This window comes from Salmo salar, chromosome ssa25, assembly GCF_905237065.1.
Source record: "Salmo salar chromosome ssa25, Ssal_v3.1, whole genome shotgun sequence".
Taxonomy (NCBI): Eukaryota; Metazoa; Chordata; class Actinopteri; order Salmoniformes; family Salmonidae; genus Salmo; species Salmo salar.
The window spans coordinates 16274120-16291404 of NC_059466.1; the positions used below are offsets into that span (position 1 = coordinate 16274120).

Genomic DNA, 17285 nt, shown 5'->3' on the forward strand with positions numbered 1-17285 from the left:
AGACATCACCGGCAACAATGTCGCCTATGGGCACAAACCCACCGTCGCTGGACCAGACAGGACTGTCAAAAAGTGCTCTTCACTGACGAGTCGCGGTTTTGTCTCACCAGGGGTGATGATCAGATTTGCGTTTATCATCGAAGGAATGAGCGTTACACCGAGGCCTGTACTCTGGAGCGGGATCGATTTGGAGGTGGAGGGTCTGTCATGGTCTGGGGCGGTGTGTCACAGCATCATCGGATTGAGCTTGTTGTTATTGCAGGCAATCTCAACGCTATGCGTTACATGGAAGACATCCTCCTCCCTCATGTGGTACCCTTCCTGCAGGCTCATCCTGACATGACCCTCCAGCATGACAATGCCACCAGCTATACTGCTCGTTCTGTGCGTGATTTCCTGCAAGACAGGAATGTCAGTGTTCTGCCATGGCCAGCGAAGAGCCCGGATCTCAATCCCATTGAGCACGTCTGGGACCTGTTGGATCGGAGGGTGAGGGCTAGGGCCATTCCCCCCAGAAATGTCCGGGAACTTGCAGGTGCCTTGGTGGAAGAGTGGGGTAACATCTCACAGCAAGAACTGGCAAATCTGGTGCAGTCCATGAGGAGGAGATGCACTGCAGTACTTAATGCAGCTGGTGGCCACACCAGACACTGACGGTTACTTTTGATTTTGACCCCCCCTTTGTTCAGGGACACATTATTCCATTTCTGTTAGTCACATGTCTGTGGAACTTGTTCAGTCTATGTCTCAGTTGTTGAATCTTGTTATGTTCATACTGTAACAGTCGTCGTACGTAGTGGACCAAGGCGCAGCGGGTTGAGTGCTCATAGTGACTTTATTTAACACTGAACAAACAAAACAAGAAAACGATCGAACGAACAGGATTGCAGGCTAAACACACAGCTATGCAACAACAACTTCCCACCAAGGGACAGGTGAAACAGGGCTACCTAAGTATGACTCTCAATCAGCAACAACGATGTACAGCTGTTCCTGATTGAGAGCCATACCAGGCCAACACAAAGAAATACACAACATAGAAACCATAGAAATACAAAACAAGAACATTACCCAAAAACCCCGGAACACATAAATCAAACACCCCTCTTACATAAATACATATCCCATTAAACCCCGAACCACATAAAACAAATACCCCCTGCCACATCCTGACCAAACTACAATAACCAATAACCCCTTATACTGGTCAGGACGTGACAGTACCGCCCCCCCCAAAAGGTGCAGACCCTGGATGCACCTCACACAAAAATAAAAACAAAATAAACCCCCAAACTAAAGGGAGGGAAGGGAGGGTGGCTGCCGTCACCAACGGTTCCCATGCTACATCCCCCCCTCCCCAATCCTCCTACTGTGGAGGTGGCTCAGGCTCTGGCCTTAGTCCCCCACCTAACCTGTCCACCCCCGCTGAATACCTCTGGCTGAGGCACGTCGCTGTAGACCTCGGGCTGAAGCACTTCGCTGTAGACCTCAGACAGAAGGATGATTCTGGGAGCTCCGGACTGTAGGCCGTCTCACTCGGTTCCGGACTGTAGGCCGTCTCACTCGGTTCCGGACTGTAGGCCGTCTCACTCGGTCCCGGACTGTAGGCCGTCTCACTCGGTCCCGGGACTGTAGGCCGTCTCACTCGGTCCCGGACTGTGGGCCATCTCTATACGGGGCACTGTCGTCAGACACTCTGGACGGGGCACTGTCTCTGGACGGGGCACTGTTGCCGGACACTCTGGACGGGGCACTGTTGCCGGACACTCTGGACGGGGCACTGTTGCCGGAAGCTCTGGACGGGGTACTGTCGTCGGAAGCTCTGGACGGGGACTGCGCACTGAAAGCCTGATGCGTGGGGCTGGTAGTGGAGGTACCAGACTGGATACATGCACCCCAAGGCTAGTGCGAGGAGCAGGAACAGGACGAGATGGACTGGGCTGACGCACTAGAGGCCTGGTGTGTGGTGCTGGATTTGGAGATGCCAGACTGGATACACACACCTCAGGGCTAGTGCGAGGAGCAGGATTAGGACGAGCTGGACTGGGCTGACGCACTGGAGGCCTGGTGCGTGGTGCTGGCTTTGGAGATGCCAGACTGGAGACACGCACCTCAAGGCTAGTGCGAGGAGCGGGAACAGGACGTACTGGACTGGGCTGACGCACTGGAAGCCTAGTGCGTGGTGCTGGTACTGGAGGTATCAGACTGGAGACACGCACCCCAAGGCTAGTGCGAGGAGCAGGAACTGGATACACTGGACCCTGAATCAGTACTGGAGATCTGGAGCACACAACCCCTACTGGCTGAGTGCTCACTCGAGCACGGCACTTGCGAGGGGCTGGAATCACTCTCACCGGACTGTGCGTGCGCATGGGCGAGATCGTGCGCACTTCCGCATAGCACGGTGCTCTTCTGATCCACTGCTCCCCATAATAAGCACGGGGATTTGGCTCAGGTCTACTGCCTGCTCTAGCCAAACTACCCGTGTGCCCTCCCCCAAAAAATTATTGGGGCTGCCTCTCCGGCTTCCCCTGTAGCATTCCCGGTCCTCTTTAGCCTCTCTTATTTCCGCTCTCCTGGCTGCCTCCACCTGTTCCCATGAGAGGCGATCCCTTCCGGCCAGGATCTCTTCCCAACTGTAGGATCCTTTGCCGTCCAGGATGTCCTCCCATGTCCAGTCCTCTTGCTGCTCCTTTCTCCGCTGCTTGGTCCGTTTGTGGTGGGAAGTTCTGTAACGGTCATCGTACGTAGTGGACCAAGGCGCAGCGGGTTGAGTGCTCATAGTGACTTTATTTAACACTGAACAAACAAAACAAGAAAACGATCGAATGAACAGGATTGCAGGCTAAACACACAGCTATGCAACAACAACTTCCCACCAAGGGACAGGTGAAACAGGGCTACCTAAGTATGACTCTCAATCAGCAACAACGATGTACAGCTGTTCCTGATTGAGAGCCATACCAGGCCAACACAAAGAAATACACAACATAGAAAACCATAGAAATACAAAACAAGAACATTTCCCAAAAACCCCGGAACACATAAATCAAACACCCCTCTTACATAAATACATATCCCATTAAACCCTGAACCACATAAAACAAATACCCCCTGCCACGTCCTGACCAAACTACAATAACCAATAACCCCTTATACTGGTCAGGACGTGACACATACAAATATTTACACATGTTAATAAGTTTGCTGAAAATAAACGCAGTTGACAGTGAGAGGACGTTTCTTTTTTTGCTGAGTTGATGTTTTCATGGGAAACAAGGACATTTCTAAGTGACCCCAAACTTTTGAACGGTAGTGTACATGGTAACTGGTATAAAACTGTTTGGTAGTTACTGTGTAATTAGAATTTGAAAGAAACTCAAATGACATGGCATTTGTGCAATATATTGTAAATCACGTCAATCTAAAACTAGGTGGACCTATACCAGCATTAACCCTGCGGCATTTTGTATTGGTCACTATAAACATCACAGCTGTGAAGAAATGTTCACATATTATGTACAACGTGAACACACAAGAACACGGCGAGCCCCTTCAAACTCATAGACAGATCATCAGTAGATCTCCAGACTTCAAAGGCCAGAGAGTGAAGGGAAGGTGTGTGTGTGTCTTTGGCAGGATGCTGCCCACTGGCCAACCTCTGAGTGGACATAGATAGATGCCCTCATCCATAGGGATGTAAAGCCAGTAAAACATATATAATCACTACAGCTTTACCCCTTCCTATGATCCTAGAGTCCCTGGGTTTTGGTTGATTAAACTCTGCCTTGTGAATTTGGGATTAAAGCTTGAGGAATCCTTGATGCAGAAATAATGATTCTTTGACACTAATTATCTGTATTTATACTATACATACAGATACTGAGTATTTATTATATACTGCTCAAAAAAATAAAGGGAACACTTAAACAACACAATGTAACTCCAAGTCAATCACACTTCTGTGAAATCAAACTGTCCACTTAGGAAGCAACACTGATTGACAATACATTTCACATGCTGTTGTGCAAATGGAATAGACAACAGGTGGAAATTATAGGCAATAAGCAAGACACCCCCAATAAAGGAGTGGTTCTGCAGGGGGTGACCACAGACCACTTCTCAGTTCCTATGCTTCCTGGCTGATGTTTTGGTCACTTTTGAATGCTGGCGGTGCTTTCACTCTAGTGGTAGCATGAGACGGTGTCTACAACCCACACAAGTGGCTCAGGTAGTGCAGCTCATCCAGGATGGCACATCAATGCGAGCTGTGGCAAGAAGGTTTGCTGTGTCTGTCAGTGTAGTGTCCAGAGCATGGAGGTGCTACCAGGAGACAGGCCAGTACATCAGGAGACGTGGAGGAGGCCGTAGGAGGGCAACAACCCAGCAGCAGGACCGCTACCTCCGCCTTTGTGCAAGGAGGAGCAGGAGGAGCACTGCCAGAGCCCTGCAAAATGACCTCCAGCAGGCCACAAATGTGCATGTGTCTGCTCAAACGGTCAGAAACAGACTCCACGAGGGTGGTATGAGGGTCTGACGTCCACAGGTGGGGGTTGTGCTTACAGCCCAACACCGTGCAGGACGTTTGGCATTTGCCAGAGAACACCAAGATTGGCAAATTCGCCACTGGCGCCCTGTGCTCTTCACAGATGAAAGCAGGTTCACACTGAGCACGTGACAGACGTGACAGAGTCTGGAGACGCCGTGGAGAACGTTCTGCTGCCTGCAACATCCTCCAGCATGACGGTTTGGCGGTGGGTCAGTCATGGTGTGGGGTGGCATTTCTTTGGGGGGCCGCACAGCCCTCCATGTGCTCACCAGCGGTAGCCTGACTGTCATTAGGTACCGAGATGAGATCCTCAGACCCCTTGTGAGACCATATGCTGGTGCGGTTGGCCCTGGGTTCCTCCTAATGCAAGACAAGGCTAGACCTCATGTGGCTGGAGTGTGTCAGCAGTTCCTGCAAGAGGAAGGCATTGATGCTATGGACTGGCCTGCCCGTTCTCCAGACCTGAATCCAATTGAGCACATCTGGGACATCATGTCTCGCTCCATCCACCAACGCCACGTTGCACCACAGACTGTCCAGGAGTTGGCGGATGCTTTAGTCCAGGTCTGGGAGGAGATCCCTCAGGAGACCATCCGCCACCTCATCAGGAGCATGCCCAGGCGTTGTAGGGAGGTCATACAGGCACGTGGAGGCCACACACACTACTGAGCCTCATTTTGACTTGTTTTAAGGACATTACATCAAAGTTGGATCAGCCTGTAGTGTGGTTTTCCACTTTAATTTTGAGTGTGACTCCAAATCCAGACCTCCATGGGTTGATAAATTGGATTTCCATTGATTATTTTTGTGTGATTTTGTTGTCAGCACATTCAACTATGTAAAGAAAAAAGTATTTAATAAGATTATTTCTTTCATTCAGATCTAGGATGTGTTGTTTAAGTGTTCCCTTTATTTTTTTGAGCAGTGTATATTATATCTGCTGTCATTGGAATAACCGATCACATACATCATCGACTCGGGGCAGTTCAGACAAGTTCAGACAGTCAGTGGGCCACGGTTATGAAGTAAACGCAATCATGTCAAATGATTTTATGAAGAAGGCTGCAGATGCACATTTCAATAATACATCGACAGAGGATCTTAGTGCTCATAATACATATCATGAAATGGAGAAAAGTCTTTGCCGTTCGCCTTCAGTCAATTGCTCCCTGTAATATTTCTAAATGGTAAGAACTGTACTTCTAAATGCACTGTCGGCCACATCGGCCACTATGCTTGTTGTAAATGATATTGCAAATGCCTTAGATGATAGAAAGCACTGTGCTGCGTTGTTTGTAGATTTGTCAAAAGCTTTTGACACTGTAGACCATGCTATCCTTTTGAGTAAGCTGTCATCTATAGGAGTGGGCACTGATGCCTGCCGATGGTTTTATGACTATCTTAAAGATAGAACTCAGGCCGTCATGGTCGACGGGGTCAAGTCTGACTCCTTACAGTTACTTAAAGGGGTGCCTCAGGGTTCAATAATTGGCCCACTATTGTTCTCACTTTATATAAACAACATTGGTGATGATGTCAAATATTGTAAATTCCATTTATATGCAGATGACACAGTGATGTACTCTATTGCTCCAACAGCGGACCAAGCTTTAATGCAGTTGGAGTCTGATTTTAGGATACTACAGGGGTCTCTTTTACAGCTTAAACTTGTTTTAAACGCCAAGAAAACAAATGTCATGTTTTTTTCTAGGTCTAAACTCTCAGTTAGAAACACTTTTGTAATCACTAGCTTGGATGGTACTCAAATCAAACAGGTCTCTGCATATACATATTTAGGGTTATGGTTAGATGATAAGCTTTCTTTTAAAAAACATGTTACTGAATTGGGAAAAAAGCTCAAATTCAAGATAGGGTTCCTTTACAGAAACAGGGCTTGTCTGTCCTTTGTAAATAGAAAACAAATTGTGCAGGCTACTTTTATGTCCGTTTTAGATTATGGTGATATTATCTATATGCATGCATCGGCAAACACATTAAAACCACTGGATGCTATTTACCATTGTGCACTCAGGTTTATCATGGGTGATAGTTACAAAACTCATCACTGTATCCTATATCAACATGTGGGTTGGACCTCTCTATCTGTGAGGCGAGAGCAACATGCTCTCTTGTTTATTTATAAAGCGCTTCTTTTAAAACTACCTCCATATATATCATCATTAATTTCCACTAGATATACACATTTTAAAACCAGATCACAGATGTGGATTACATTAGAGACTCCTGCGGTCTCCACAGAGTTGGGTAGGACTGCCTTTAGTTCCTTTGCACCTTATTTATGGAACAAACTGCAGATCCAACTTAAGTTAGACACTCTGGTGTCCCTTGCCCATTTTAAAAATGTTATGGAGGATCAATATGATGTTGTCTGTGATTGTTTCTGTTGAATTGTGTCTTTGTTTTGTATGTTTGAAATGTTCTTGTCTGTATGCCTAAAACTGTACATGTCAACATGTTTACACAGGGCACAGCCGTAAAAGAGATCCAGGTCTCAGTTTGTTTTCCCTGTTAAAATAAAGATAAAAAAAAAAATTATAATAATAATAATAAAACTGTCAACTGCACATGGACAATTCAATGGATTTAAAAGATGTCATCAAAGTAAACTGTTGTTTTGAGGGTGAAATTTCAACCACAGGATTATGTCATCACGGTCACCAAATTTCAACATAGACAAACCTTGTATAAAATACTGCATGTTGAATTTGTACCTTTTAAAACAACATCAGATCTTCAACTTCATTTCCACTATCAGAAAATATAACAATAGGCTGGGCAGCACCTCCTACTGGAGTGTTGATCTATCTACAGCTAACCTTTGGTCTCCTATCCAGGGTTTTAACCAAGCCCAGCCCTCCTTTTGTATGATATTTGTCACTGACTATTACTAATGTGCTATCGTGAGAATGATTGTTGAGAGATCTCCACTTAACAACTAAATATATTCATTGTTGCTATCGAAGTCATTCCAAAGGGTAGGTTTAATAGAGCAAACCAAACCTCAAAGTTAAAGAATAGGACTAAAGTGCATTTTAAGTTGGATTTGATTTGATTCAGTCATATTCTTTAACTTAGATTTTTGGTTGAGATGGAATTATTATTATTATATTATTAATATGTAGATCAACTGGAATTAAAGCCAGACTAAGTCAGGGGAACAGATGGAACTATTACATCTCCTTTAAATGTTGATATTTGGTTGCGTTGTCAACCAAACATAATTCAACATTACTTTTATAATACAATAAATAGCCTATTAACTTGTCGACAAGTTCACAAATGATATGTTGGATTAATGTCTCCAACTCAACCAAAAATAAAGGTTAAAGAATGGGATTAAGTCAGTGGCTCAGATGGAACTATTCAAAGCAGTACACATATCTTCTTTAAATGTTGATATTTTGTTGTGTTGTCAACCAAACACAATTCCATATTACTTTTGTAATACAGTAAATAGCCCAGTAAATATCCTACTACAGGTGTAGGATCTTTATTTGATCCCCTGTTGCAGCAGAATTTGTAGTGCGATTTGAGGTTTAAAACAGCTTCTGAAGTTTCTCATTTCCCCTTTGACATTTCAGACTTGATTTTCCCTTATGGAAAATGTATTAACCGCGACAAAGATGTCCATTAATTATAATCCACACATAATAACTCACATTTTCTGTTGCTGCATTATTTTCCTGCTGTAGCAAACTGGCTCAAATTAAGATCCTATATCGGTAATGTAACAATATACCGTAAAATGGGTAACACATCCATGGCCACATTTTGAGGTTAAGGTAACAATAAATGTCTTCTTATATAATCATATTAAGCGTGCATGTTCAAGATAGCATGAATAGGTCATCGCAGGTCTGTAGAGATCTTCACAATTGCTGTAATAATCTGTGCAGAATCTCGAACTGCATTGATCACTTGCACTATGTACTTATTATGTAATATCAACTGCAATCCAAGTCATTTGGTTGTGCTATTAGATAAAGCACAGTGATAACACTAATTTGTTGTATAAATAACCAAAATATCTGACATGGTATTCCCATTTCAACTTTGCTGTGCTTTTAAATGAGTGAAAGCACAGTGACAGACATTTGGGTTACAACTAAACCAAAAACACACATTGTTATTCCATTGGAATTTGGTTGTGCTTTAGATGGTTGAAAGCATAGTGAAAACACATGGGAAATTCAACAAACTTTTTGAGTGGGTGAATATAGATTGTAATCAATGTCTCAACCAAACATTAACCAATTATCCATGTTGAAATGACTTGGTATGCCCAGTGGGCCTCAATTGTATGCAAATCTGTGAATACATGAAAATATGGATCACTTAAAAATGTCACTTTCCTAATCTCTAAAGGTCATGGTTTGATTGCAGAGATTATGTAGCGTTTGGTCTAGACTACATTTATTTGCAGTGGGCTTTAATACCAGGAAATAAAAGTAAGGGCAACAGCAACATGAGCTTTTAGAGAGGTGGGGACATAATGAGGATATACTTGAGACAGACCTATTTTCTCATAATAGAGGATGCAGACAAAAAGGCAGAGGGGCTTGAAGCCTGCGTAACAGGGTGCTTCTAGGTAAACAGTAGGCAGGGAGAGAACCATGGATATACAAGATAGAGAGATGGAGAGTGAGAGAATGGTAACTGCTGTGACTGTATTCCTGCATCATTGAAAGGTAATTCAAGGACAAAAAAGACTTTGAAAAGTGACCAGAGAAAAATTATGTTTAAGAAATTGAACAGCATGGACACTACAATTCATGCTACAGACAGTGAGCTGGGGATATACAATTATTAAAGGAGACTATAATGGATTAGAGATTACATGGTGGACATCAGGAGTGTAGAGAGCCTTTGCACAAAAGCAGATACCAGACAAAAGGATATAACCCACACTATAAACGGATAAACTGGCATGCCATTCAGATAGTCCACTTGAATAGCCCACCTGTAATCCTCGAAAAAATCAGAGTGTTTCTCATCAGTGTATACATTCCAGGCTGGCCACCTCATACAATATATTTGAACACTGTCCTTGGCTAAACTGTAGAAAAGACCTAAGAGTAGGGGTGCATCTTTGGTTTTAGAAGTAGGGGGGACATAAATATTTTGCCCTGCCTCTGTCCCCAGTGAAAAGTCTCCCCTGCCTAAGAGTAAACTGTCGTTTTTGAGTGTTTGCTACAGCTGTGGTGGATAATGGTGGTGAAGATGTTTCTGAGCTAACAGGGCTGTGTTCTGTCCTCCAGGGAGACTGTGAACCTTGTGGCCAACATAGACATACATCCCTTCTGTTCTACATCCATTTCCATGCTATCCTTTTCATAGCAGTGCAGGAGAGTGATGCTTCTTCACACTTGAGATGGATGAACTTCATCTGACTTTTCCCACCCTTCCTTACCTTGCACCCTGTGATGTTTTCAAGGGAAAGTCACACGCAGATCAAACAGAAAGCACTTACTTAGCAGTTCTGAGAATATAGCATGCATCGTCAATTCCTAGCAGTAGCACCATTTTATGGTTCACTTCATTTTAGTTGCAGGAATGCCCATGTTATTGGTAACACCTAATTGGTTTACAAAATCCACTCTGTCTGACCTTACTTAACACTATGACCAACGTTTTTATGTGATTTCAGGTTTCTATCACATCCATTCACTGTCTTCTGCACTATCTCTTTGTGCTGAGAGATAGATTTCCACCAGCTGCACTTGGAATCTCTAATTTAACTGGTCCACAGTCTGTCTATCTCTGAGACCTGTAAGTTATCACCAACAACTCCCTGTTGCCTCAGGTAACTTCAAAAGCCTGTTTTGTATTACAGTTCATAGTCTCAGAGTTCAATGTACATTGAACTGTAGGCCATGCTGTAATTACAGAAGTTGAAGCACATTTTCATGAAGGTAATGCTACGGAAAGTGTGAATATGAATGTAAAGGTATTTCTCTCCCTCCCCTTTTCCCTCTCTCTCTCTCTCTCTCTCTCTCTCTCTCTCTCTCTCTCTCCACACACACACACACAAACACACACACACACAGAGAGAGAGACAGATAGAGAGAGAGAGCGAATAGAATGTTATACAGTACCTTTTGTTCTTTTGAGCTTCCTTCTTGTCCATGATGACAGGTACACAGTTGGTGAGCTCTGTCCAGTCGGCATGCAAACCACAGCTCCAGCCCGTAGAGAATCGAGAGAACAGCCAGGACTCCTCTTTCCCTGGTCGGTGGCATGTACATTTCTTCTGCCCTGGCTTGCAGTCGCATGGTTGCTCCAAACGAATATTCCTAACTAAGTGCCTTCCAAACGTGGTTCCCCCGGTTTTTTGAATGTGTAAAAACACTATCACATCGTATCCTTTGATGTTGAAATCCACGTGCCGCTGAAGGTCTCGTTCAGTAAAGTTGAATTTTGACGGCAATTTCGGGGGGCTGTCATCCTCCAGTTCTGTGTAAAAGTCTTCGGTTGTCCGATATTGGGTAGAAAGTATACTGACCCCTCTCAAATTTTCCCCAGTTTTAAAGTGGCAAGAATTGCTGCCAGCTGGACATATATATTGATAGCCTATCATTACAAAAAGAACAGCTAAAACAGGAACTAAGATCAATTTATTGGATTTCTCATCCATGTTAACAAGAATATGTTTTCATGCCATTAGTGTGAATTATTACACATGATCCTTTCAGTAGCTGCTGCTTGGTTCATCACAATAATGTCTATGGATCTTCAAAGTGCCACATGTTGATCTGGATAAGATTTAGTTATTGTTCTTGCTATCAAAAGGCATATTTTGGTCTAAGCAGGTAGCCTACCTTTATGTTTCAAGGTCAGTCATATCACACCAGAGCAGATCATTTCAAACAAGGCAGGCTTGCAAAAACATGACATATTCCGGTTACTTCTCGTCATGGTTGTCCAACTTCACAAACGGTATTTTCAGTGCTGCACACTGACGTCCCCCGTGCTAGAATGTCAAGTGAAACCGAACCAGTCAACATGTTTCATTCTGATCCCGCAAAATTACAACTTTACATCTCGGGAAACAGTTGTCTGATTCACTTCAGCACCACAAACGTGCTTGTAGGGAAGTGGAGAAATGTCGGCGTTCATATATCCTTATGTCCAAGGCGTGCGCATGAAGGGGCAAGCGACTGCTGCTCCGACTACAGTGGGATGGGTCCTGAAGCATCCTCATACATCGCGCGGTTCAGTTTTGTTCAAATATTGCAGGCTAGCTTAGGCTATTACTTGAAGATGCTGCTGCATTCAAGACCCGGTGATCATGTTACGCCCTCTTCGTGGTAATATACTATCTATCGATTTTTGTGGACATAACCAAGGCTACTGTAACTTGGCTATAGGCTAGCATAGGAGAAAAGGCTCATAATCTTTCTTGTCTCGTAGAACAGATAGTCTACATTCAGCTCTTGCGGATCAGTCAGCACACACAAGTGACTAGACAATTCGATGTTTTTAAACTAAGCTATGAGAAATTGAGAACGGAATGTGAGTTTAGTGCCGTGCAATTAATTAACCAATGATGGCTAATATTACACCAAGAAAATGCAACCAATAGCACTTTGAAGATTGCAACGAAAGCCAATGGCGACAGAATAATACAATACAAACGACATTACAATATTGCCAGCCAATCAAATGGGGAAACAATGTATCCAGTCCAATCCAAATACTGTACTAACTTCTGGCAGCCTATTTCATGCATTGACATGGTTTCATGAGAACCAAAAGCATTTAAACCAATTAGCACAATATTAATAGATAATTAGATTAATTAAAAAAAGAAATACATATAAAAGTTAAAAACCAATCGCTAGTGAATGAACCATCATCACTTACGACTTCAACACCATGGACAGATGCCAGGTATCAAGTAGCAACACAAGAGGTTGTTTGTTGTAAATTGTTGATACATGGTATCTGTCCATGGTGCTGAAATTGGACGCGAGAATGATTCATTACCACGAAGAACACTTCATGTAAAGGTATTCCATTTTAAAAGAGCCTTGTGCCAATACTATGTCATCTAAAAGACTTTAAAAGAGGAACTGAGAAAAATCATTTTTAGAAAAGTACTTGATTTATTTTTTAAACTGCAGACTTACAGAGTAAATTGCACATGGCTGGTGAAAACAATGGGCGCATTTGAGTAGTAAGGCTACACCAACCAACTGTAGACAAAAGCCAAAGTGTGATGTCAGGGGAGGTCAGGGATGGATTACCTAATGCAAGCCACGTGCCCCGGGGTCCCGACCTCCAGGGGCCCCCTACCCCCAAAAATTATAATATATACATATACAGTACCAGTCAAAAGTTTGGACACACATTTTTACATTTACATTTACGTCATTTAGCAGACGCTCTTATCCAGAGCGACTTACAAATTGGTGCATACCTACTCATTTCTTTATTTTTGCTATTTTCTACATTGTAGAATAATAGTGAAGACATCAAAACTATGAAATAACAGAAATGGAATCATGTAGTAACCAAAAAAGTGTTAAACAAATCAAAATATAGTTTATATTTGAGATGCTTCAAAGTAGCCACCCTTTGCCTTGATGACAGCCTTGCACACTCTTGGCATTCTCTCAACCAGCTTCATGAGGTAGTCACCTGGAATGCATTTCAATATAGAGGTGTGCCTTGTTAAAAGTTAATTTGTGGAATTTCTTTCCTTCTTAATGCATTTGAGCCAATCAGTTGTGTTGTGATAAGGTCGGGGTGGTATACAGAAGATAGCCCTATTTGGTAAAAGATCAAGTCCATATTATGGCAAGAACAGATCAAATTAGCAAAGAGAAACGACAGTCCATCATTACTTTAAGACATGAAGGTCAGTCAATCTGGAAAATGTCAAGAATTTATAAAGTTTCTTCAAGTGCAGTCGCAAAAACATCAAGCACTATGATGAAACTGGCTCTCATGAGGACCGCCACAGGAAAGGAAGACCCAGAGTTACCTCTGCTGCAGAGGATAAGTTCATTAGAGTTAACAGCCTCAGAAATTGCAGCCCAAATAAATGCTTCAGAGTTCAAGTAGCAGACACATCTCAACATCAACTGTTCAGAGGAGACTGCGTGAATCAGGCCTTCATGGTCGAATTGCTGCAAAGAAACCACCACTAAAGGACAGAAGAAGAAGGAGAGACTTGTTTGGGGCAAGAAACATGAGCAATGGACATTAGACCGGTGAAAATCTGTCCTTTGATCTGATGAGTCCAAATTTGAGATTTTGGGTTCCAACCACTGTGTCTTTGTGAGACGAAGAGTAGGTGAACGGATGATCTCCGCATATGTGGTTCCCCCCGTGAAGCATGGAGGAGGATGTGTGATTGTGTAGGGGTGCTTTGCTGGTGACACTGTCTGTGAATTATTTAGAATTCAAGGCCCACTGTGGTACCCAGCATTTTAAAAAAAATGGTTGCGGCATGGGGGCTGGGGGGGCAAATATCATAAGAGCACTTCATAAGCAATGGCAAAATGCGTAGAATCACAGGAAATTGGCTTTAAAATTGCAACATTTTCTCTCAGCCTCATGGCAAAATGTGTAGAATAGCAAGAAATGTGCTTTAAAACTGCAAAATGTGGAGAATAGCATGAGATGATGTCACGTTTGTCGTAGGAAGGAGCAGACCAAAGTGCAGCGTGTGTGTCGTTACACATTTTATTTTTACTGTGAAACTATGCAATACATATAAATAAACTGAATAACAAAACAACAAACCGTGACGCAGAGGTGAAACATACACTAACTCAAAGACAATCTCCCACAAACCCAGGTGAGAAAAACACCTACTTAAGTATGATCTCCAATTAGAGACAACAATGACCAGCTGCCTCTAATTGAAGATCATCCCAAACAAAACCCAACATTGAAATACAAAACTAGAACATAACAACATAGAAAAACTAAACTAGAAAACCCCCCTGTCACGCCCTGACCTACTCTGCCATAGATAATAACAGCTTTCTATGGTCAGTACGTGACAGATGAGCTATAAAAGCATTTTATTATTCTCAGCCCTATGTCAAAATGTGTAGAATTGCTGTAAATTAGCTTGAAACTGCAAATATTCTCTCAGCCCTTTTGTCAAAATTTGTAGAATAGCATTATAAAATGGCACATATCTCTCTCTGCCCCATTTTTTTTTTTTTTTTTGGGGGCGCCCTGGAGGTAGGTACCCAGGGGCCCCAAATGCGGCAGTCCAGCCTTGTGGTATGTGTGGTGCATCTGCAAAAGCCTAAAGTCAGACACTAACATGCCGACCACACCGCTCGTGTTACGTGCGGGAGAGTTGCAAAATAAATGTACACATACATGTTATTCAATCATTGCATCCACACTGCTCACACGCGTCAACGAGTGTTTGCGTAGCTTGACGCGCTGCAAGTCCTGCCTCTCCTATCTCCTCATTGATTTCTAGGAGCATATACCCACGTGGGTGACTGAACGATGTACTGAGGTCCACACTCCAGTCGGAGGTGGAAATGCACCTTCAAGTTGGTTGCCAACTGCCATTTGAAGTCCAAAGACGAAGAAAAGCCTGAAGGAGGAGAGATTACTGTGAAACTAACTAGGTTTACCCTTTTATCTGTGGATTAATTGTCGGAGTAAAGGACCTTGTGCATTTCAGGTAAAATAACAACTCAATGTTTATATCCCAGGACAAATTAGTTAGCAACAGCAAGCCAGTTAGCTAAATTGCCCTAAATGTTTAATGCTTTTAGACCTGTCCCAAATTAATATAGTTGGTTCAGAGTTTATTTTCATATTTCAACCTGCGTGTCCTGATCAAGTCTGGTGTGGATGGACAAAATCAACGTGCGCGCAGTGGGGTACGCACGTGCCAGGTGTAGTCAGCATGTAATGTGGTTTTCCAACAGCAAGACTCAGATTAGCATGGCATTGTTGCCATTGTTTATAAAAGTTTTTCTTTAAAATGTCGAACTAAACATGTCTCCAAACCCAATATCACACACTCACCGTCTGAAATCATATGCATGTGTTGAATAGTCAGAGTGAGAGAGAGCCTCAATTGTAGACTATTAATCAAGGCAAGGTTGGTTCCTGTTTCAGTCAAACAAATTAAAAACTCCCTAATGATTGGTTGACAATAGAGCCTCCCGCCCTCAATGCAGCCGATGGCTGCAGGATGAAGTTGGTAAAGAGCAACTGCAGAACTGCAGTCAAATCTTCATGACCTTTGATCACAGAATTTTTGTAACGTTCATGCAGTCAACGTGTAGGCCCAAGTTGGTCAATTGTTATCCCCATAATGCAACACACTTTGAAAGGCAGTGACCAACGATGGTCATTAGTCTACAGTTTAAAAATGTAAATTAATACTTTAAATAAATACATTTTAAAAAGAGTAATTGAGTCCATAGTGAAGGACTCTCCAGCTGGTTTAACACAGGCAGCACAATTCTGATATTCCCTGTAGCTCAGTTGGTAGAGCATGGTGTTTGCAACACCAGGGTTGTGGGTTCGATTCCCACGGGGGGCCAGCACAGAAAAAAAAAAAAACATGTATGAAATGTATGTATTCACTACTGTAAGTCGCTCTGGATAAGAGCGTCTGCTAAATGACTCAAATGTAAATGTAAATATTTTTTCCCCCCACTAATTGCTCCTTTGACCAATCAGATCGGCTCTGAAAAAGAACAGATGTGAAAAGATCTAATGTGATTGGTCAAAAGACAAGGTAGTGGAAAAAATATCAGAATTGGGCTGCCTGTCTAAACACAGCCACTTCACAAGCCTATACAGCAGCTGCAAATCAAATCAAATTTTATTGGTCACATACACATGGTTAGCAGATGTTATTGCAAGTGTAGCGAAATGCTTGTGCTTCTAGTTCCAACAGTGCAGCAATATCTAACATGTAATCTAACAATTTCACCACAACCTAATACAAACAAATCTAAGTAAAGGAATGGAATAAAAATAGATACATATAAATATATGGATGAGCAATGACAGAGCGGCATAGGCAAGATGCTATAGATGGTATAAAATACAGTATATACATATGAGATGAGTGATGCAAGATACGTAAACATTATTAAAATGGAATTATTAAAGTGACTAGTGATCCATTTATTAAAGTGGCCAATGGTGAATTCTGTTATTTGCTGTTTCTGTGTGGTAGGCTAATGTTGAAGATGCAGTCTCAAAGAGATTTTGATGCAGTCTCAAGAGAGATGTTCTATGCATAGTCACTTCACCCCTACCTACAAGTATACAAATTACCTCAATTACCTCGACTAACCTGTACCCCCGCACATTGACTCGGTGTCACGTGCGTCGTAAGGGACAGACCAAGGCGCAGCGGGTATAGTGCTCATTTCCTTCTTTTATTTAAAGTGAACACTTAAACAAAAATTAGCAAAACAACAAAACGACAGTTCCGTAAGGTTCACAGACTATACAGGAAACAACCACCCACAAACCCAAAGGAAAAAAGGTCTGCCTAAATATGGCTTCCAATCAGAGACAACGAAAGATACCTGCCTCTGATTGGAAACCACACTCGGCAACACATAGAAAACGAACATAGAAAATGAAAACTAGAACAAATCCCCTCTAAATAAACCAACCCCAAAACACACAAAAACAACACCCCCTGCCACGCCCTGACCATACTACAATGACAAATTACCCCTTTACTGGTCAGGACGTGACACTC

At 42.8% G+C, this 17285-nt stretch overlaps 1 protein-coding gene across 1 annotated transcript in view; it reads right to left on the reverse strand.

The window, feature by feature from the left end:
- hs6st3b (heparan sulfate 6-O-sulfotransferase 3b) overlaps window positions 1–12081 on the reverse strand; it is a 104788-nt gene extending 92707 nt beyond the window's left edge. The window contains exon 1 of the mRNA XM_014173382.2: window positions 10666–12081. Coding sequence (XP_014028857.2) covers window positions 10666–11204 — 539 coding nt within the window. The 5' untranslated portion in view covers window positions 11205–12081. The remainder of the gene's footprint in view (window positions 1–10665) is intronic.
- Window positions 12082–17285: the final 5204 nt, after the last annotated feature.